The sequence below is a fragment of the Vipera ursinii genome (genome assembly GCF_947247035.1).
Source record: "Vipera ursinii genome assembly, chromosome: Z".
Taxonomy (NCBI): domain Eukaryota; kingdom Metazoa; phylum Chordata; class Lepidosauria; order Squamata; family Viperidae; genus Vipera; species Vipera ursinii.
Window position 1 is genome coordinate 94722251 of NC_139517.1, and position 23479 is coordinate 94745729.

At 35.9% G+C, this 23479-nt stretch overlaps 1 protein-coding gene across 1 annotated transcript in view; it reads left to right on the plus strand.

Annotated features, from left to right (window-relative positions):
• The window catches only part of AGMO (alkylglycerol monooxygenase), a 178056-nt gene extending 155296 nt beyond the window's left edge, over positions 1–22760 (plus strand). Inside the window, exon 13 of the mRNA XM_083376950.1 lies at positions 22519–22760. Within this exon, the coding sequence (XP_083233076.1) occupies positions 22519–22599 (81 nt within the window). The 3' untranslated portion in view covers positions 22600–22760. The remainder of the gene's footprint in view (positions 1–22518) is intronic.
• Positions 22761–23479: the final 719 nt, after the last annotated feature.

The window sequence follows — 23479 nt, forward strand, 5'->3', positions numbered from 1 at the left end:
GTTAAGTGTGTTATTGTAATATTACTCAATATTTTTGGCTTTATTTGAAAAGCTTCTTGAACTTCATAGACAGAACATTTGCATGATTTTGTTCAAATAAAAAGACAAAACTTTTTCTTGACGTCTATACAAGAATAAATTCTGTCCTATTCCCTTGTCTACCACCATATATCTTTGGACAATACAGTCAAAGAAATAAGTACTTTCCTATCTTTGATATGAACAGTCTCTGTTGAAAATTTCAACTTAATTAATGAAGCAATCTTGAACATTTCCCAAATCTTGATGGTCCACCTGGAATATCCTTTGTTTTACCTCATCTGTTTTCAAGTTACCTGTAAGTGAGGGGATGGAAAAAGTGAATCATTATAGAAATCAGACATGCATAAGAAGATTAATAACACAACTGGAATTGATCAAAAGGAGATGCAGTCAAAACAATCTTTGAAGAAATGTTCCCCCAACTTAAATCCCTTGCACTAAATCCTTAGTAAACTTTTTCGTGGTTGATTAATTAGATTTGTCTTGACTAACATCATATTGTCTGATGAATTGTGAAGTGAAAGAACCACAGAATGAGTCTTTTCTATATTTTAAGCATAAAAAATAATAATCCCATATGTTATAAGAAAGCAAAACTTTTGTGCATGCAAATTCTGTGGTTGAATAGTGATAGAAATGATTGGCAAAAAGTGCTATTATGTAATATCTAATTGAATTGCACAGATTAAAATCAAACTGTATGTTTGTATTAAGTGGAAACAATTTCTATTGATGGTTAAAAAGATATATGTCTGAAGATCTATCCCATGGACTAATGTATGCTATCTAGTTTAAATATATTTTATCAATCCTGCATTTTTTTAAAAAAAATAGTACTGGGTATAGGATGATCAGCACTGAGTGGATGAGTTCTTGACCAACATTTTTAATATTAAACTTATGTATTAATTTTACATTGATCGGAAGTATTTGTAGTCTTCATTTATTATTTTCAATCCAAATTTTAGCATATTTCTTAACCATTATTTCCATTCTCCACACCCTCAAAATACCTTGAAACCAATCCACAACCTTACTTTATACCAACATAGAAACTGTGAAAAGAACACATGAAAAGTTTCTCCTCTATGTTGCACAAAATGGGAAGGGAGGGAGGAAATTGCATATTGTGCTCCAGCTCATTTCCTATAGAAAAAACTGGTGAAAGTGACAGAATTTTGTCAATTCCATTTTTGTTTGCTTCATCTACACTATTGTGTGGGAAGAAAGAAACTATAGTAGTGACGTAGTATTCCTGTACAGGATTTGCTATGATAGCTGATAGGCATGACCTGAGGAGAGATATGGGTGAGTTAGAGTTCCTTCAGTGGACAAACACATTAACCAAACATTTGAAGAATTCCCAAATCTGAAAACTACTTCAGGTTGGTTTCATTTGTGTTATATCTGTGGATTATCTCATATACAGAAGACAGAAACTTTGGGATAGTAAAGAAGCATATATTGGAATTTACTGGGGCAAATTTTTCCTATTTATTTCACTGGAATTAAGTGTCATTAAATTTGATTTAAATCCTATGTGTACTTACTAGGAATCAGTCCCAGCAGGGTTAGAAAAGTAGTTGCATTTTATAGGCTAGAATTGGAAAGCAAAGAACAATGAATTAGTTCAATGTAGGATCAGGCTATTTCATAATGGAGTTTCATGTGCAATCTGTGTGCAATGTACATACAATTTATACAATATTAAATGTGTATAAAATGTCAGGAATAATCTAACTTTATTCCTTGCCAATGGAAGAAAAGGATGATGCTAAAGGATTTTTGTGAATTGATTTTGGCATGCAGCCCACATCAGGAATAATGTCTGTTATTTTGAATTAATAGTAATCTAGATCTTACCACCCCCAAATAAAAGTTCTTCACTTAGGAATATTTACAAAGTAATTGTTTATTACAGTCTTATGTAATTAGCATAGTGGAGAGTCACAGTGAAAACATCCTCTAAAACGGATGTTTCCATATCTAATATTTAGAGCATTTTCAGAAAATTCTGATGCTTTACAATAGATGTCTTTTCCCTAATCTGTCAGCCTTCAAGGTATTGAGATGATACTTATGGAATGAAATAGAATATCCAGTATCTTAGCGGAACATCACATTGGAAAGTAGTAGCAATATATCATTTCACCCAGCCTTATTACTTGTTTAGTTTTATTATAGCCACCCACTCCCATAGATTCTGGTTGGCTTACAAATACAAATACCTTGGGCTAAAATTGCTTTTGTCCCTACCCAGACTGGTCTTGCCTGAATCACTTCTATGGGTAGATTTTGATAGCAGCATTCATGTTTTATAATTCTCTTCTCCGTCTTAGGTATATTTCAGGAATCATACAGTATAATAAGTTTATAATGAAATAAATGCACCATGCACTCTAATTTGAAATGAAGGGCTTTGTTTTTAGCAGAGAGATTCATCTATGCTAATATACCATAGTTAAATAGCAGCCATGGGGTCAGGTTCAATTCCTGGCAAATAATATGCAAAATGTTCTCCATGTTGTCTTGCCACCTAATAAGTAGCTTACTGACTGATGTTTCTTTTGCTGCATTGGGCATTCAGAATAATCTCTTTGTTTAGAAAAGGAGCTCTTTGTAGAACAGTCTACACTAAGCTTGTGCCTTCCAGATGTGTTGAAATTTCAGCAGCCGTGTTGGCTCAGAATTCTGGTACTTGTCTGATCACATCTGGACTAACTAGGAATCAGTAAGAAGCTTTTTCTTTTCCTGTTAATCTGAAGAAAAGAGTGATTGTAAGAAGTGGTGGAGAATAAATGCAATATTTGGCCCGTTACTTGAAAGCAAGTATGAAAAACAAATTGATCTGAATAGTTATGCTGATTATTTCAAATACTTAGAATTCATCCCATTAGGGTTTTTTTGACAATAAGATAGTCATCCACCTACTTTGTTCCCTTTTCCTTCTGTATCATCTGGGTGAGATTCAGATTTATATGTCATACAAAGTATAAACTAAAGTTTCACTTTCCATTGCCCCTCCATTCTACTTCCTCCATGAAATATTCTATATATATTTTTTTTCTTAAAAAAATCTCTCCTGCTTCCACATATAATGAAATTTACATGTGCATTGGGGGGAGTGTTTTATTGTTTAAACATCATATTATTGCCTTAAAATACAATTTCAGAAGGAATATGTTTGAAAGAAAAGAATATGTATGTATGTATGTATGTATGTGTATGTGTGTGTGCGTACACACACACACACATATCTATATCTATCGATCGATATAGATATGTGTGTGTCTGTGTGTGTTTGTTTATTTATATCCTACCTTTATTATTCTTGTAGGTGGAAAATATATCTAATACTCCCTTTTCCTTCAGCACAACAACCTTGTGAAGTGTATTGGGGTGAGAGAGATTTATTAGCCCAAAGTCACTCAGCTGGCTTTCATGGTTAAGACTGACTTGAACTTAAAAGTCTCCTGTTTTAAGTCTGATGCCTTAACTACTAGACCAAACTGGCTCTCAGTCTGTGTTTAGTCAGATAAAACATAAAGCAGTTTATTCCCATTTTAGTCAAGCATTAACATTCATGAGCACTTCCTGGCATCATGCATCTCTTCAGAACACTTTTGTTCTGAATTTTATGTGAATCCTGTCCTTCTTCCAAAGACATTAGCAATTAATGGGACAAAGAAGAAAATAAAAATAAAGAAGGAGAATGATAGAGGAGAAAAGAATCAAGTTGTGTGGTGAGTGCAGGAAAGAGAGGAGGGTTAATGTTAAGGAAAAGTATTGTGTGACTTTCTAAAGCAGACATGTCAAACCCAAGGCCCGGGAGCTGGAGCCGGCCCGCGAAGTGGTTTCATGTGGCCCGTGAAGCCATCCTGGAAACAGTGAGGGAATGGCCCCCACTGCCTTGGCCCTGGCCCAGAGACCCTCCTCCTGCTAGAGACCCTCAGATCTGTCCCACTCCCGCCCGGGCCCCCATAGGCACCCTTGAGGCGAACGATGTAGAGCTGGCCACGCCCACCCGGTAGGCCATACGCACTCTAGCCACGCCCACCCAGTAGGCCACGCCCACCCTGGCCATACCCACCCGGCCCCCTGAGGGCAACCGCAATGCTGATGCGGCCCTCAATGAAATTGAGTTTGACACCCCTGTTCTAAAGCAATTGTAATTGTTTCAATAAAACCTGGACAGTACTGTAAATTAAGCATATAATGGGTTTAAGTCAGCTCTGAGTAATTTGGTGTAAAGTTGAAAAACTCAAAACCATAGAGAGTGGAAAATATGAAAAGGAAGGCTAGAAGAAGAGGTTTGGAGTAGAGTTACAACAAAGCAAGTTCATGATTGTTAGACAATAGAGAAGTAAAGAATATATCTCAGATGCCAAGAATGTGGCCATTAACTTGATCCAGATGACAGGACTAGTGGTAAGAATGCTAATTAGCTATTTATGGCAGAAAGCCCAATTTATATTTCCTTCAAGCAATTGATTGGTTCTGTCATACAGTATTAGATCAGTATGCAAATAACCTTCATTGCTAGCATAACTGTATCATGTAAGACCATCAACATAAGGATAACTACTTCAAACATTTTACAGAGCAGAACCTGCCAGCATTGGAAACAAAAAGCTGTTTTTAGCTTGTAGCCTATAGCCATACAGACCTATTATCAAAATAAGATGCATTTGCTTTCCGCACCCAGTATGAGGAAAGAATTGGTAAGAATCCATTCCCATTAAAGAAGGGCAGGAGAAAGAGACATCAGATTTCAACCTAGGATTGATATTTCTACAAGTTTCATTGCTCTGACTTGCAGGAGTTCTTTCTCTTCAGTGTCAGCTGAATACTGATACTTATAATTGCAGTAAAAGCAGTCTGCCTACAGTATTTAAGCCTTGTCCTTGACTCCATCACTGCTAGTTCCTGAGTGCTGCTTGTTCAATTTTTAGAGACAGATTTATTGCCAGGCCCTGGGTGAAAGATTACAGACATATACAGGAGAAGTTCATGGAGCCTGCCAAAGAGTACTCTTTCAAAAATTGCAATAAATTAATACTTTTTCATTGGTCAGAAATGTAAAATATGAAGTACAGAATATACTAGTTGTATTGATTTAAATTAAATTAAATTAAATCCAATTTAGTTTGATTCTGTCCCACCTTTTTTGCAATGCAGTTTCTAGAATGTCATTCAAAAGCCAAAAAAGTTTCCACATTCTTGTTAGGTATAATTATTTGAAGCTAAACCTCATTAAATTCAATTGCTGTTAATTCTTAGGAGACACATAGAACAGTTGTGATAAACCCCATTCAGTTTCTCATTATTCATCAGTGAGCGTGCTAAGGACCAAGTGGACTCAATTTATGTGCATTCAAACTAAGCTTATGAAAGACTCCTATGAATATACTGACAATATCATAGCATCTAAAACCAGGTAGGATTGGGATGGTCAGACAAATTACCCTTTTTGAATGTTCATTTGAAAGTGTAAAGCAGGGTGGAATGGCCCATGGATGAATTCCAACTTTACCTCTATGTATCTACTGAATAATCAAAAAGAACTAGAATTGTTCCTACAATTAGGATTAATTGGATATAATATTCATTGCTTGGGAAATACTGATCTAATTATTTCATAGATGGCCATTCAATGTGAAATAAAAGTTTTGCAGGAAATTACAATGTTCCCATTAGAAATAATGACCCACAGACTGAACAGGCTGAATAAATCCATTGTTGAAAAAAACTGGAGAAGCCTCCTTTTTTGGCTAATTTTCTATGATTCCGCAACCTTCTGTGTGTCTGAAAATCTGCTTTTAAAGTTTGATGAGACTTCCAGAACAGTATGAGATGATGTAGAGACTATAAAAGGAACTGACAAAAATCACTGAAAGTTTGAGAAGCCCTTGTCTTTTTTGCCCAGATGGGAATTTACACTAACTAACAAATAAAACCTCCACTAACAAATAAAACCTGGAAAGCCAAATCCAGGGCCAGAATAACAACTGGCAGATATTGAATTGCTGAAAATGGTAATCTTATTTTTTTTATTTTATTACAAACTGAATAGCAATAACATAGACAATTAACTCTTAACAATACATTTACCACACCTTGGTTGGCTTCCAAAATCAGCTATGGAAATGCTGCCTGAAATTAAGTTTCTTGTGCAGATATTAAACAATCAGATAGATGTGAAAAATGTATTTTGAATGTGTTCCATTTTCCCATATCTCTAGTTGCCGCGCATGATAAAATTATCAATGAAGCTCCTAATTGGATCCTTAAGCAAAGGGATGTTGCCCTATGAATCATTTTATGTTTGTGGGAGGCAACTTTGGAACTAACAGAGCAGGAATCGGAGCCAGATGTTTTCTGGGAACCTGGCTGGAGTGGAGGCTGTGTATTTCCTAACATAGGCAACCATATGGAAGAAAAGGTTGGAAACATCCCATTACAAGTCATATATCACCCATTTGACAGCAAAGATTTCAGCTTGTTTTTATTTAAATCATGAAAGCAGCTGTTCAGCTATCCAGCTGTATTAAATTTAACCCCCTTTCCCCAGAAAAAATGTAGTAATTTATGTAGTGGTACCCAACAATTTAGGGGTATATCTTGTGAAGAAAAATGTTCTAATGCAACAATAGTAAAAATAGAGTGATAGTTTTGGCACTTTTTTATTGCTAGGAAATTTGAGCAAAACAACTGTCACCTGTGCCACAAAACTAACTTTGGCTCTACCAGATATCAGATTAGGGCTGTGTTAAGAAATGGCCTTGAACAAGTTTGGAAATGAATCTGTCTTATGCTTGCGCTTGTTCCTTCCAGCTTTTTTTTAAGTTCACTAAGTTAGTGGAATAGCAGTCTCTTTTTTAAGATGTATTCCAAACTAGAAATGATCGGAAAAGCAGCAGTTTTGATTAGCATCACAGTCCAAGACCCACAGTTTCAGTCTTGCATTGTTTTGGGTATGTCTAGTTTATTGAAAGAAGGACTAGGGGTGACATGATAGCAGTATTCCAGTATTTGAGGGGCTGCCACAAAAAAGAGGGGGGTCAACCTATTCTCCAATGTACCTGAAGGCAGAACACAAAACAATGTATGGAAACTAATCAAGGAGAGAAACCCAAACTAAAGAGAAATTTCCTGACAGTTAGAACACTTAATCAGTGGAATGGCTTGCATTTAGAGGTGGTGGGTGCTCCAACATTGCAAGTTTTTAAGAAGAGATTGGACAACAATTTTCTGAAATTTTATAGGATTTCCTGTTTGAGCAGGGTGTTGAATTAGAAGACCTCCAAGATCCCTTCCAACTATGTTATTCTGTCATATATGAAGATGCAGATATATAATTTTTTAAAACTAATGAGAACAGAAAATACAGAGAAATAATATAAAGATAGCAAGTCTAACCTTTTAAATACTAGTATACTAGAATAGCTTCTTCCTTCATGGATTACTGCCTTGTTGTGGCGAAGGTGCTTGCGTAAGTCAATGAAGCTATGAGCTATGCCATGCAGGGCCACCCAGACAGACAGGTCATAGCAGAGAGTTCTGACAAAATGTGATCCACTGGAGAAGGAAATGGCAACCCACTCCAGTATATTTGCCATGAAAACCCCATGGACAGTACCAAAAGGCAAAATGATATGATGCTAGAAGTTGAGCCCTTCAGGTCAGAAGGTGTCCAATATGCTACTGGGAAAGAGCAGAGGGCTAGTACTAGTAGTGCCAGAAAGAATGAAATGACTGGGCCAAAGCTGAAAGGACGCTCAGCTGTGGATGTATCTGGGGGTGAAAGGAAACTCCGATGCTGTAAAGATTTTTTCTCCATAGGAACCTGGAATGTAAGATCCATGAATCAAGGCAGGCTACACATGGTCAAACAAGAGATGATAAGACTGAACATCGACATCTTAGGAATCAGCGAACTAAAATGGACAGGAATGGGTGAATTTAATTTAGATGACCATCAGGTATACTACTGTGGGCAAGAATCCCTGAGAAGAAATGGAGTAGCCTTCATAGTCAATAAAAAAGTAGGAAAAGCAATACTGGGATACAGACCATGAGCTTCTTGTTGCAAAGTTTAGGCTTAAACTGAAGAAAGTAGGGGAAAGCACTAGACCACCAAGGTATGAATTAAATCATATCCCTGTTGAATATACAGTAGAGGTAAAAATAGATTTAAGGAATTAGATCTGATAGACAGAGTGCCTGAAGAACTATGGATGGAGGTTCGCAACATTGTACAAGAGGTAGCAACTAAAACCATTCCAAAGAAAAAGAAATGCAAGAAAGCAAAATGGTTGTCTGAGGAAGCTTTGCAAATAGCTGAGGAAAGGAGGGAAGCGAAAGGCAAGGGAGAAAAAGAAAGATACGCACAACTGAATGCAGAATTCCAGAGAATAGCTAGAAGAGATAAGACAGTCTTCTTAAATGAACAGTACAAAGAAATAGAAGAAAACAATAGAATAGGGAGGACTAGAGATCTCTTCAAGGAAATTGCTAAGCACATTGAGTTGTGCTTTAGATTGTAAGCTGCCCTGAGTCTTCGAAGAAGGGCGGGATATAAATGGGATTAAAAAAAATATGGAGAGATGAAGGGAACATTTCATGAAAAAATGGGCATGATAAAGGCAGGGACCTAACAGGCAGAAGAGATTAAGAACAGGTGGCAAAATTACACAAAAGAACTATAGAAGAACAAGCTTAATGTCCCTGATAACCATGATGAGGTGGTCACTGACCTCGAGCCAGACATCCTAGAATGTGAAGTGAAGTGGGCCTTAGTTAAGCTGAGCAACAACAAAGCTAGTAGAGGGGACAGTATTCCAGCTGAGCTATTCAAAATCTTAAAAGACGATGCAGTAAAAGTGCTACACTCAATTTGCCAGCAAATTTGGAAAACACAACAGTGGCCACAGGATTGGAAAAGATCAGTTTACATTCCAATTCCAAAGAAAGGCAGTGCCAAAGAATGTTCAAACTATCGCACCATTGCACTCATTTCTCATGCTAGTAAAGTTATGCTTAAAATCCTACAAGCTAGACTCCAGCAGTATGTGGATCGAGAACTACCAGAAGTACAGGCAGGATTTCGAAGAGGCAGAGGAACTAGAGATCAAATTGCTAACATACACTGGATCATGGAGATAGCTAGGGAGTTCCAGAAAAACATCTACTTCTGCTTCATTGACTATGCTAAAGCCTTTGATTGTGTGGATCACAACAAACTGTGGCAAGTTCTTAAACAGATGGGCATACCAGACCATCTTATTTGTCTCTTGAGAAACCTATATGCGGGTGAAGAAGCAACAGTGAGAACTGGACACGGAACCACTGATTGGTTCAAAATTGGGAAAGGAGTCCGGCAAGGCTGTATACTGTCACCCTGCCTATTTAACTAAATATGCAGAGCACATCATGAGAAACACAGGGCTAGATGAACTAAAAGTTGGAATTAAGATTGCTGGGAGAAATATCAACAACCTAAGATATGCAGATGATACCACTCTAATGGCAGAAAGTGAAGAAGAACTAAAGAGCCTCTTGTTGCAGGTGAAGAAGGAGAGTGCAAAAGTTGGGTTGAAACTTAACATTAAGAAAACCAAGATCATGGCATCCGGCCTTCTCAATTCCTGGCAAATAGATGGGGAAGAAATGGAGGTAGTGACAGATTTTTATTTTCCTGGGCTCCAAGATCACTGCAGATGTGGACTGTAGCCAAGAAATTAAAAGACGCTTGCTCCTGGGGAGGAAAGCCATGGCAAATCTAGACAGCACACTAAAAAGCAGAGACATCACCCTGTCAACAAAAGTGCGTATAGTCAAGGCTATGGTCTTCCCAGTTACAATGTATGGCTGTGAAAGTTGGACCATAAGAAAGGCCGAGTGCCAAAGGATTGAGGCCTTTGAACTATGGTGCTGGAGAAGACTCCTGCGAGTCCCTTGGACTGCAAGGTAATCAAACCGGTCAGTCCTAGAGGAGATCAACCTTGACTGTTCTTTAGAAGGCCAGATCCTGAAGTTAAAACTCAAATACTTTGGCCACCTAATGAGAAGGAAGGATTCACTGGAGAAGAGCCTAATGCTGGGAAAGGTTGAGGGCAAGAGAAGAAGGGGACGACAGAGAATGAGGTGGCTGGCTGGAGTCACTGAAGCAGTAGGCGTGAGCTTAAATGGACTCCAGAAGATGGTAGAGGACAGGAAGGCCTGGAGGAACATTGTCCATGGGGTCGCGATGGGTCGGACATGACTTTGCAGCTAACAACAAGAAGAAGAATAGTTTCAGTGACACTTCAGTATGCTGAGATATAGTTCTCTGCCACTAATCTTTGCCTTGAAGTCAGCTGAGCTAGGCAAAGCCACTATCCTCAGAATAACATAGATCTTGGGATCAAGAATCCAACCATTCCTTGTAAGCTGTACCAAGCACTGTCATTTGCAGTGCAGCAAACAATGGCTGTGGAATACCAAGAACCTTTGTTTTCCAGAATCCAATGGGGGTGGGGAGGATTCTGTAGACAAGAGAAATAGGGGAAAAAAAGGGAAATAGAAGATGTGGAACCACAAATAGCTGAATTTTGGTAGAAAGTGCACATAGAGCTAAGAGAATCTGTGCAGTTTCTCCACATGTTGGAAAAAGTACACTTAAGTAGCAAACAAAGAGTGCAAACATAAAAGTACACAGTTTCATTTCATTCTGAATGGTTTAACAATGGATACTAAGGTTGCTATTTATATTGTAATGCAAAAGAGTATCTTGTTTAAAAGTTTAATTCTTACAGTGATTCCACTCAGAACAAGGATTGTTTCATTTTGCTAGAAGAGGAGAAAAAAAATGCTATCTAAAAACATCCAGGAAAAGATTTATAGGTAAACGTGGAATAAGATTGACAGAATTAATGAAATTCCAGAAAAGAAATGAAGAGAATAATGTCTTTTGAAGTGCTGAATTCTTCATCTAGGACATGTTAAACCACAAAATGCTTGGAAGTCAGAAAGCCTGAGCATAGTTACTTTACTATTTTATCTAAGCCAGTCATATAATTTCTGTAAGTAGACAAAGGATTTATTTGACTTTCTAAAATGGGTGGAATTTTACATTAGATGCACCAATTATTCTTAATGTCATACATGGCTGCTTTGATTGTTCTGTTTTATTATGCTGTACATAGAAGACATATGCAGTATGTGTGAGTCTCTTTACTGATGATACTCAGAAGGAAAAAATGGAAATATTGAAGGCATCTGCAACTGACTCAGTGTCATGCAAACTAATAAATAATTAATAAAAGCAGAAGCAGTCCTGGTATGTGTATTCATAATGCCTGTTATTAATGTGAAGAAATAATTGAGATTGCATTATTTTGGCTGGGTTCAGCTCCCACCTTCTGCTAAGCCATGATTTTAAACTCTGGTTTGCTGTGTTGCCACCTGGTGGCCAGCCAGGAGATAGCTCTTTCTTTCTTTCTTTCTTTCTTTCTTTCTTTCTTTCTTTCTTTCTTTCTTTCTTTCTTTCTTTCTTTCTTTCTTTCTTTCTAATTATTTAGAGAAAAATCTCAAAAATCAGGTAAAATGTTTACAAGCAGTTTTATTGAGTAAATATTAAAAGTATTACAAGAGGGAAATATAAAAAGAAATCTTCCTACCTCTGCTTATTTTTAGCTTCCCAGCAATCCTAGACCTAGTGATTGATAAATCCTACACAAAAGTGACAATTCAGCACAAAGCACCTTTCTCCTCCAATGCACCCATTTTATACTTTTCTAGTAAGACCAGGGAGTGAGTGTGCGTGTGTGTGTGTAAAATGATCTGATCACAAAGTTTGCATATTTGTTACTCAACTGCTATTGAATTTCAAGTAGAAGAGTTAAGTTAGAAGGATGCCAGAAGGTTAAACGTTGTGTTTTCAGTTCTTTTTTTCCCCCCTAAAAAAATTCCATTCTCACTCTTATAGGCAGTATGTATTTTCCTCAATTTGTGGTCCTCTACCTGGGATCTGTTGGAGTCAGTCTTCCAGCTTAGAAGTCACAGCCCAAAGTGCTTTTACCACCACTGCAAACACTTTGACTTTTATTTCCACATCATGTCTAGTTCCTCCTTCAGGCCTTGGTACTTCTCCAGCGTCTTATATTCCTTGTTTCCGATGTTGCTGTTATTTGATACCATTCCGATGTTGCTGTTATTTGATACCATTCTTCTGGTCCTTGTCTACTACTGGTTAATTGGTCAGTACCTGCCTGCTATGTGTATCTGAAAGTCTCACAGGATCTTAGCCCTGTAATTCCTCCAGCCTTGTATGGAATCTCCCTTGTGGTCTTGGGAAGGTCTAGTCCATATACTGTGGAAGTGTTCTTGTATACAATACTAGTTATTTGATTGTGACATTCAGTGTTTCAGCCTGCAACTTAGATCCTGCCACAGTTCTCAAGACTCTTTTTTCCCACTATATATTTAAAATAGACTGTGATAAATTGGCATTCTTATAGCTGCTGCTGCTGCTATTATTCTTGTTATTGTCCTAGGGAGCTGACAGTGTTTGGGGGGTGGCATTCCTTTTTTGAGAATGGGGCATCTGAATTTCACTTAAATGTATATCATTGGGTATACAGCTAAATGACAGTAAAATTATCTCATCTCATTTCATCTCATGTCATCATCTTATCTTTTCTTGAATTTTGCTATCTTTCTTGCCTCCTCCTCATGGTTCCTATGTGATTTTGGGTTACCACGGTACTTACAGAATTGTGTTTCACAGTCCCTTTAAGTTCTTGAGGAAGGTCCTTTACTGTCTTCTTGACTTTATATAATGCCAAACATTCCCAGATCCATCCGTATGGCCTTGAGCTGTAGACTTTATTATAATCAGTCCAAGCTATGTTCAGATTGATCTGTCTAGACCTTGAATATGGGAACTACTATATTTACAGATATATGAGCCAAAAATAGTTACCATAATTCCCTAAAAGCTTACAAAAGATCAGGATGAGTGGTAGAGTTGGTGAGTAAATTAGTTTTTTATTATTTTTAATATAATTAGAAAGCATTAAAATGGTTTATTAATTGAATTGAACTGAATTTGTTTTAATAATTTCAGTGATATATTAGATTTAATCACTAACAGTTTTTTGAAATAATTAGTTTTATACTTACAGATAATCTGTAGACCTGGAACATCCCTAGCCTATGAATGTCATTTTTTCCCTTTATCTGTATGTCAAGTAGTCATTAAAAGTATTTAACAGATCATTTCACAGAATTAAATCACCATATATCTGATTGGCTTTTGGTGAGAATCTGGACTGTACAGCTTAGTGCATCGTCATTCATCCCCCATGCACTGGTCCTAGCCGAGCTGCGAGCTTCTCACCAGTGCTAGCCAAGCCGCGAGCTTCTCACGGCCCTGTTCATGCACATGTACACGGAGCCACATTTGCATGTGTGCGGATGCACACATAAAGGTGCCTGCTTCTCCCTTTCCCACTGGGCCATTAACCCAGAAAGATTGGCAACCCCTGTTCTAGATATGTGAAGTCTTTCCCAGTTGACTTACAGTTTGATAGACGAGAAGGGAAGGTCCTTGCTAAAGGTAGTTTTTATAAAGACCAGCTAGTATATGTGACTTTGAGGCAGATTCTGCATGCTAAATTCACGTGTTGCATTGGAGAGCAAAAAGAAGAAAATGAACAAAATTAGATGCAATTTAGGGATTCTGCATTTTTCCCCCCACAGCCATCTTTTATATCACCATCTTGAGGACTCTGGAAAAATTCATACTCATTCAAGCCATTCTTTTTTTAATGTAACTTTGTTAAAGTAATTTATAAAAAGACTAAGAAAAGGATAAACAAGAAAGAAGAAACATTCTGGAAAAAAAAGGAAAACCAAGAAGAAAAATCAAGATATAAAAGTTCAAAAAGAAAAAGTAGAAATAACCAAAAAAGAATGACTTGTGTCTTTCTTTGGTACAGATACAGATAAAAACACATTAAACTCTTACCCTAAAGTTAACAAAAGGGACGTGGTGGCTCAGTGGGTTAGGACACTGAGCTTGTCGATCAGAAGGTCAGCAGTTTGGCGGGTCGAATCCTGAGTGCCGCGTAGCAGAGTGAGTGCCTGTTACTCATCCCAGCTTCTGCCAACCTAGCAGTTTGAAAGCACGTAAAAATGCAAGTAGAAAAATAGGGACCACTACGGTGGGAAGGTAACAGTGTTCTGTGCGCCTTTGGTGTCTACTCATGCCAGCCACATGACCACGGAGATGTCCTCGGACAAGCGCTGGCTCTTCGGCTTTGAAACGGAGATGAGCACCGGCCCCTAGAGTCGGAAACAACTAGCACATATGTGCGGGGGAACCTTTACCTTTACCTTTAAAGTTAACAATAGCGTACATTGTTTCCAAACCCAATATAATTCTGATTACCAAATCCCAAAAATCAAAAATTTGATTTCTTTCAGTTTCCCACAGAGTCCAAAAGTGGTTTTCAAATATAAATAAAATTGGTCAAAATCTTTTCTTTAATTAAATTTGTCAATTTCATCATCTCTGTCAATTCCATCAGATTCACCATTTATTTTTCCTTTGCAGATATTTGTAATTCCTTCCACTTTTATTTATTTTAGTTGATTCTAAAGTACTGTCCAACACTTAATTGTGGAATTTTCTTCCTAGACATTCACAACTATCTTCATTTTGTTATATATCCCCTGGAAAATCTTCTTCTCCTCCTCCTCCTCTTCCATCTTCTTATTCCTAACACAAGGTTTGTAAACATGTATTACTGTTAGGAAAATCTCCTATGTTACTAAGATGTTAAGCAACCATTACATGCTTTTTAGTATGAATTTCAAAATAATTTCATAATCAATGGTCTCGTCTTGAGATGTAGGGCACCAGTTTACATTTAGAAAGCATTAAGTGCCAAAAAGAAAAAAGAAAAGAAAAACCACAATACATTTAAACTTTCCTTTTTATGGGAATTATTTGTATTTTTTAATAACCAGTGTCTGCTGGTTTTCCTTTGTTAAATCGAAACCTTGTCAGAACAGGTAGTTAACAGTGGACAGTAGGAAGAAAAAGTTCTGACAAATGTATGTTCTCTCTCTTATTCTCAGAAAAACATCTGTAGCTTCCATAGGAAGCACTCATTTTTCCCATCAACCAAGTCCCAGTATCCCCTTGGGTCTACTTTTGGCATAGTTCATCAAATAGGATGCAGTTTATGGCTTAGAACTTATGAGAGAAAGCATTTGGGCTATTCTTTTCCCTGGCAGAATACTGAGAGCAATTCCCAAGGCTTTAAGCCACATGTGAGCCTCTGACCTTTTCTTAGCACACCATGGGAGAGGTTAACAATGGTTGAAACTTCAGCCATCGCTTTGACATAGAAGCAAAACAATAACAAGCTCTGCCAGGATACAACAATGTGGGGTAGATTTTTTCCTCACCCCCCCCTTCTTAAACAGAATGGGGCTTTAGTAGGCAGCGTAAACAAAGCTGAAAACAACATTCAAAATGACTGGTTTAAAAAGTCAGTATAAAAATCACAACACATAGACTGAAATAATCTATTAATATTGTTATTTAAAATGATTTCATTGCTTTTGATTAAGCCTTCACAAGCCAGATGCCCATTAGATGCATTAAGAGTTCAATTTCCATAATTCTCAACCAATTTCTGGCAGGAAGTGAGACAAAAGACAAAAGCTTGGGTTAGATTACTTCTACCAAAGCTTTCATTGGGCTTGACAGGCCATCATGAAGACCAAATCATTTCAAATATGAGGGTGCTGAATCGTTGTTGTTGTTGTTGCATCATCTGACCTCAAAGCATCTATCACCTCCTGTATTCAAGAAGCATGAATTCAAAACTTAAAGCAAATTCTTAGTAAGAGAGAGGATAAAATGTAAATTTTCTAAGAATCCCTCCCAACTGTCAGGAAAAAAATGGTTTGGGTCTGGGAGCTTACTAGTTTTAATTGCTCAAGAGATCTTGTTTTGCCAGGATTGTTTACCTGCAGCATCTTGAATCTTATAAGCTCATATTGAGTTGTCAGTAATAATCATCTATTCATCTTGTCTTCTGGTGTGTTTGTTATTATCTTCTATTGTCCAAACATCTGATTCTTCTTCTTGCTTCCTGGTTATCTACCTAAAATATTTACATTTTAGCTTCATTATTACAGCATGATTTTATCTTGAACTGAACTGCCAAATATAAACAAGCACTATATGTCAGTAGATAAAAACCAAAACCCCATATTAGGTTGGTGCTATCAAATTGTTACCTGAATGTTGTCACAAGTGTGAGCCTTACTAGTATGCATATTATACATACCTCAGGTAGAATTATCAACAACCTATATTGAGCAATTGAAAGCCAGTTTGATATAGTGCTTTAAGGTACCAGGCTAGAGACCAGGAGTTCTTAAGTACAACGCCATCTGGGTGACTGTGGACCAGTCACTTTCTCTCAGCCCTAGAAAGGAGACAGTGGCAAACAACCTCTGAAGAAACTTGTCAAGAAAATTGCAGGGACTTGTCCAGGCTGTTTCCAAGAATCAAATATTATTGAAAGGAAGAAAAAAAATGAACAACTACTACTGCAAAATTTACCAAATATTTTTGTGATTTTGCTACTTATCTGAGGTTTCTATCAGTTTGCTGGAAAATCTTCAAACACAATATGTTTATGTTAATCAAATGTTCTAAACAATTTACAACACGACTTATAAGTACTTTTTTTCTTGAGATAACAGAAGGCAATATTAATTGTGCAGGAGAAAGGCTGTAGTTAACTTCCTTCTTTTTCTTCTTCCTGCCCATTAAGAATACAAGGTTTCTGTGACAGCTAAAAAGTATGTTGAATCATCACTTTCCCTACAATTTCTACAAGAGCACAATAACTACAGATTGCATATATATATATATATATATATATATATATATAATTTGTCAGACCTAGTTTCTGCATCAAGCAATGCTTCACTGGTGTTTAAAGTCATTCCTATGAATCTGATGAAAGATTATTCATGACAATAGGGAGTGTTGAAGTATAAATATATAAATATTCATATAGTACCAATTTGATTCAGAGTTTTGTAGATGTTTTTCTGGAATAATAATAATAATAATAATAATAATAATAATAATAATAATAATAATAATAATAATAATAATAATAATAATAATAATAATAATAATAAAGTAGTAGTAGTAGTAGTAGTAGTAGTAGTAGTAGTAGTAGTTGGAAGGGACCTTGGAGGTCATCTAGTCCAACCCCCTGCTCAGGCAGGAAACCCTATACCATTTCAGGCAAATGGCTGTCCAGTCTCTTCTTAAAAACTTCCAGTGTTGGAGCATTCACCACTTCTGGAGGCAGGTTGTTCCGCTGGTTAATTGTTCTAACTGTCAGGAAGTTTCTCCTTAGTTCTAGGTTGCTTCTCTCCTTGACTAGTTTCCATCCGTTGCTTCTTGTCCTGCTTTCAGGTGCTTTTGAGAATAGCTTGACTCCCTCTTCTTTGTGGCAGCCCCTGAGATATTGGAACACTGCTATCATGTCACCCCTCACCCTTCTCTTCGTTTTTATAGAATAAACTTCCATATTCATTAATGGGCATGTTGGAATAAGTGCAGCACTGTCTCTAACACTGTAAAAGTGTCATTTTAAGTCTTTTTTCATGACTTTCTTTAATAGCATTAAGTGATAAGAATAATTTAAAAATGGAAGGTATGTACTAGCACACTCCTGTGTTGGGTTAGAATCTTTGATTCTAATATTGCAAGACCTGTGTACCAGCAAATGAATGTACAGCTTCCATATTTAAGCTGCAAAATTCCAGACAACAGCTAGTTGACAGCAAAGAATTAGAATTCTATAAATTTGTTTCCATCTAGTGGACATATACATAAGTGCATGAAATTCACAGGGCAGTTAGTATGTTTATGTTAACTATTTGAAAAAAACCTTGGGATCCAAAATCACCCTATAAACTTTGATACTTCTTTTCCATAGGCCTGGGTTTTGAAGCTTGTGAGACAGTTGAACTAATTTTGTTATCTTTTTCTATTATAAAAGGTTGCTTTCTTTTCTAGTAAAAAACAACAACACTATTGTGAAGTTCAACTCTGAAGGTAAATATTTGCAGGAAAATACATAAAGCCTGTTACACAATGCACATTTAATCAATAAAAATAGATTATATTTCTCATTAGACATTTTGTGTAAACATAACAAACATTGGTGTTATGCACCAATGAAAAAATCTATCTCTAAATGTTAATATGCATGTACAGAGAAGCCCAGTTAGCACAGTCATCTTTTTATGTTCTCTTCATTGGACATAATTTCAGTCCACTAATCATCTTCATTACTCCTAGCAAACCTGCTTCAATTTTTTCCAGTTCCAAAAGTGAGGTGTTCACAACTATACACAGACCTTTGATAAAGTCTGATCTAAAGCATGGAAAAAATATTTTCCATTATTTGAAAAGTATACTTTTCTCTGTTAAATTTCATTCTTTTCTTTCTGTTCCTTTTTCCGATCTATCAACATTATTTTAAATTTAGGGTGCTCTTTAGGGTATTAAAGAGGTCTTTTGATCTTTAGGGTATTAAAATCAGAATTTTTATAATCTGGATATTACATAAACAATCTCTTTAATATTGTACCCACATAATAAATTAAAATATTGAATGAAGGACCCTGGCCTGATCCTTTTGCACTTTTCATAATACCTCTTGCGTATCTGATGATGAAACATTAACATGTACTCTTTGAGCATGATTGGATCATCTATGTACCTACTTATTTGTTTTGCATTCAGCACAATTAAACACTTAAGCAGCTTGCTGGTTTTTCAAATGCTTCATAAACTTGAAACATAGCATTTCTTCAATCTAGTAGAAAAATTGTCTGATCAAAAAGTGAGATAAGAAGATAGATAATACCTGGGAGAAGATTGAGGATGGTGAGAAAGAATGAGAGGTGTTTTTTTGTTTTCTAACCTCAACTCACATACGAAAATATTTCTAGAGCCTTAGGGTAGTTTTACATCCTGAAAAATTCAATTGGCTTAGAGAAAGTGAAAGAAATCACTGTAGTTGGTAGATTCAAATAAAGCATTAGCAACATAATTCCTTAATTTTCATATCAGACAGTAGAGTTTTAAACAGTTGCATAAGCAAGTTGCCTATTATGATTTATTTTGTACACTTACGCATTGAGAATTATAACTGTCTAATTTTTCAGTAGCAGGGTAGTTTGCCTAGTTTGTAAAATGGGAAATCAGTAAAATGTCCTTTCCTTATTAATTGTTAGTACAGTACTCTTTGAAAACAGTGAAAATGCCATTATTCACTAATTTAAAAACTAAGTAAAACTTTCAATTCATGTTATATATCTCTTTCATTGTGTAAGTTTAATCAGTAGGGGGAAATGTTTTTCTTAATTCTAACAGAATGGATTATTATTTTAATGTTTGTTAATAATTATACTTATTATCTATCCAAAGTTATTAGTGTTACAGATTTATTTAAGAGATTCAAAGATTCTAAAAAGCAATAAAAATAAACATTGTGTCCATGCATAGTGTGTATGTGTGTGTGTGTGTGTCTGTCTGAATAATGTATATGAGTGTAGATAGTTATATATGTAGGGACGCGGTGGCTCAGTGGGTTAGGACGCTGAGCTTGTCGATCAGAAGGTCGGCAGTTTGGCGGGTCGAATCCCGAGTGCCGCGTAGCAGAGTGAGCGCCTGCTACTCGTCCCAGCTTCTGCCAACCTAGCAGTTCAAAAGCACATAAAAATGCAAGTAGAAAAATAGGGACCACTACGGTGGGAAGGTAACAGCGTTCTGTGCGCCTTTGGCGTCTAGTCATGCCGGCCACATGACCACGGAGACATCCTCGGATGAGCGCTGGCTCTTCGGCTTTGAAACGGAGATGAGCACCGACCCCTAGAGTTGGAAACGACTAGCACGCACATGTGGGGGAACCTTTACCTTTACCTTTAGTTATATATGTACACATTCACAAATACTTCACCAGTCTAGTTCAGACTAGATACCAAGTTGAATACAAACTACAAAATACCTTGAAAGAGACCTATCCTTGCCTGGTACTAAAGTGATATTAGGAAGCCTTGAATTCTTTTCCTTCTTATAATGTTCCTCTACATTACATTACTTGGCAGGAATAACTCAAAATATCCTCAGAGATGATAAAAGAGCCTGTACAGGTATGAGTTGAAACAAAATAAATAATAAGCAAGCCCTACTTCCCCCTTCAAACATTAACACTATTCTGCAATTTAAAGAGGAAAAAATCATCTTATATGAATTTGGTACATTAGAAAAAAATAAGAAAAAATATTTTCATATCTAGTAGAAAAATATTTGTTCATATATCTAATTTGCTTCTAAATTGCAGGTGGCAAAACCAGACTAAATTTCAGAATTAAGGCTGAATGGTAATCTGGATATATTCCATACAAACTACACATATTTACATATTTATTCAAATGTAATTAAATTATCTTGAATTATTGACAATGTTTAACATTTTAATTTCAGTTCTTCCTTTAAATTGCCGTATTATTAATCAATTTATTTTTCAGATGAACCTTTCAGTTGTGTGAGATAAAATTAGCCATAAAGTTATTTTTTTATTACAGAATGTATACAGAGATAGACGGACATGATATTTTCTTCTTTAACATTGTAAACTACATTGTTTAAACTACAAGCATTACTATGGATATTGTCATTTGCAATTTTTTAGGTAAATAAATAAATATTATTGGGGATATAAAAAAAATGATTTTTGCAGTTCTAACATGATGTTGTAAAATAAGGTACAGTGGAATGTTTATTTCATACTACATATGTGTAACTTTGGGGACATTTGGAGACATTTTGCTATCTTAAACTACTACGTTAATATTGGGTTGAAGTAGTGAAACATGTTACTTTCATTATTATGGTTTGTTGCACAATCATTTGGCATTTTTTTAGTCTACCCATCAAGAAAGAAAGTCCTTCCCAAGATGTTTTATGGTGTTAAAAGGTACTGTTGCAGGATGTAAGCTATTCCAAGTAAAACTACCTTATGCAATTGACTAGTGATTTTATCAATGCTGTCAGTGCTGTTGGTTCAAGTCGTTGTTCCTGTGGTTTTGGGATTGGACACAAGATGCCTATTACTATTGATGCTATCTTTGCTACCTTTTGCCACAGTTGTTCTATGTACATTTGTACATCTTTCTATTTTGTAATTTTCTACAGTTCTTTCTCTTCTATTATGCTGTCTACTGGTACTGCTATGTGTAGTTGTTACCATTATTTAAATAATGAGTTACCCACCCTTCCTTCCTTCCTTCCTTCCTTCCCTTCCTTCCCTTCCTTCCCTTCCTTCCTCCCTCCCTCCCTCCCTCCCTCCTTTCCCTGAATATTTATATAAGTTCAATAAATCACAATCAATTTACAGTAAATATATTTTTATCATTATAGCAATTACTTTTATCTTTTATATCAAAACTGATAAAAAATAAGGCAGAAGGTTTAGAAAGTTTGAATGGCTGTTAACTGAATTTCTGCACTTTTGACAACATTTAAATGTATGACTTTAATTGTTGCACAATTCTCAAGATATTGTAAGTCCTTTGTAAACCCTGGTGGGACTAAATGGGATTTTCCAATCAATAGAGTTCCAGAACATAATCAAGCCCTCACCTTCAGGGACACTCTTGGCTTGTTAAGCTCTTTAGAAGACCACAATTAGATCTGTACTTAATTCTTTGTTGGATAATACAACCGGTTTTTAATAAATGCTGTGTCCTGACTCTATAGCATTCTGAGCCAACCACAGTTTCTTATATTCAGATAGTCCTCCCATCTTCCCAATAGCATCTTGGATTTCTATTATGGATGCATACCTCTACTCATTCTTGACTTCTTCCAAACCATATGGCCTCCACAGATTCAGTTCCCAGAGGCATGTTCATTGAATACATCATTTTCACAGCATGGGGAGACAACTTGCAGCTGTGGAATGCATCAAGCTAAGTTAACACAGTCCTCTATTTACTTTCCAGAGCAATTCATTGCAAAGAAAGAGAAAAAGAAAAAAAAACAGAGCAAAGATATGAAAAATGCTCTGTCCAATTTTAGCTGTGGTACCACTGGTTTCTGCTCTATCCACCAACAATATGTATCACTCAACAAATTAGCATATCAATATAAAAACTGACTGGAATATTGGAAACCAGTGTTTGTTAATTATCTTTTTATAAACTTCAGTTAGGCGGGATTGTATTCTTACATCATGTCTCTCTCTTTAATATACGGTATTATAAATTATTTTGAAATCATTAGTAGATTTTTATAAGTAATTTTGTAATTTGACAACATATGTGTTTTCATAATATTGCATAAATGTTTTTTTGTGTTTATATTTCTTACTACAGGTACTATTTTCCCTCTGCATTGCCTTTTGGGGAATACAGATCATAAAGCAACTCACTTCAAGCTCAGCGAAGCAACACTGAGAAGGAGTCCATCAAAATTTTATTTTTTGTGATGGATTACTTTAATCTTACGTACAGAACTGCAGTAGAGATTTCTTTAATATCAATATAAACAACATATAACCAAATCTAAGATCGATATGTCTCAATTTCTTTATTTTTGTTTATTTGGGAACTTCTGAATTGCCTTCTATAAAACATGTAAAATGTTTTGCATCAATTTCATTTTTATGCAAATATATATGTAATTTTAACAATTATATTAATAAATACTAATTATGTATATAGTGGCAATAAATTCATTTATTTTCTTTACATGTTGATAAAATTAAAGGACTTGTCAAATAGGTGATGAAGTTTCACTGATTTAAGACGCCTTGCACATGAATATTGAAGAACAGAATTTGCAATTAATCATGAATACACTTCATATTTGCAAATGTAAGCTTTGTTCAACCTGAGGATGTTTATTTTTTTAACTTGACTGTAATTCAGTCAAGTGAATTATACTCTGCCTTTATGTTAATTAAAAAAAAATAACAAATACTGATGAAATCAAACTGAAAAGACCTGGGTAAAAATAAAAGTCTTAACATATTTCCTAAAAGTAGAAAGAGTGGGGTTGACTGAACACAACCCAAGAGATTCTATTTTATAATTTAGGAACTGCATCAAAGGCAATACAAGGTGTCTCAAAACACACACAAAAGGAGTTGTTGTAGAATAATGCTACACATTGCATTGTGATAAATACAACTAATCCTTGACTTATAACAGTTTCTTTGGTGACCATTCAAAGTAAGAATGGTGTAATTTTTTTTGCATTTACAAATTGCTGCATTCCTGTAGTCATGTGATCAAAATTCAGATGTTTGGCCACCTAGTTCATATTTATGATAGC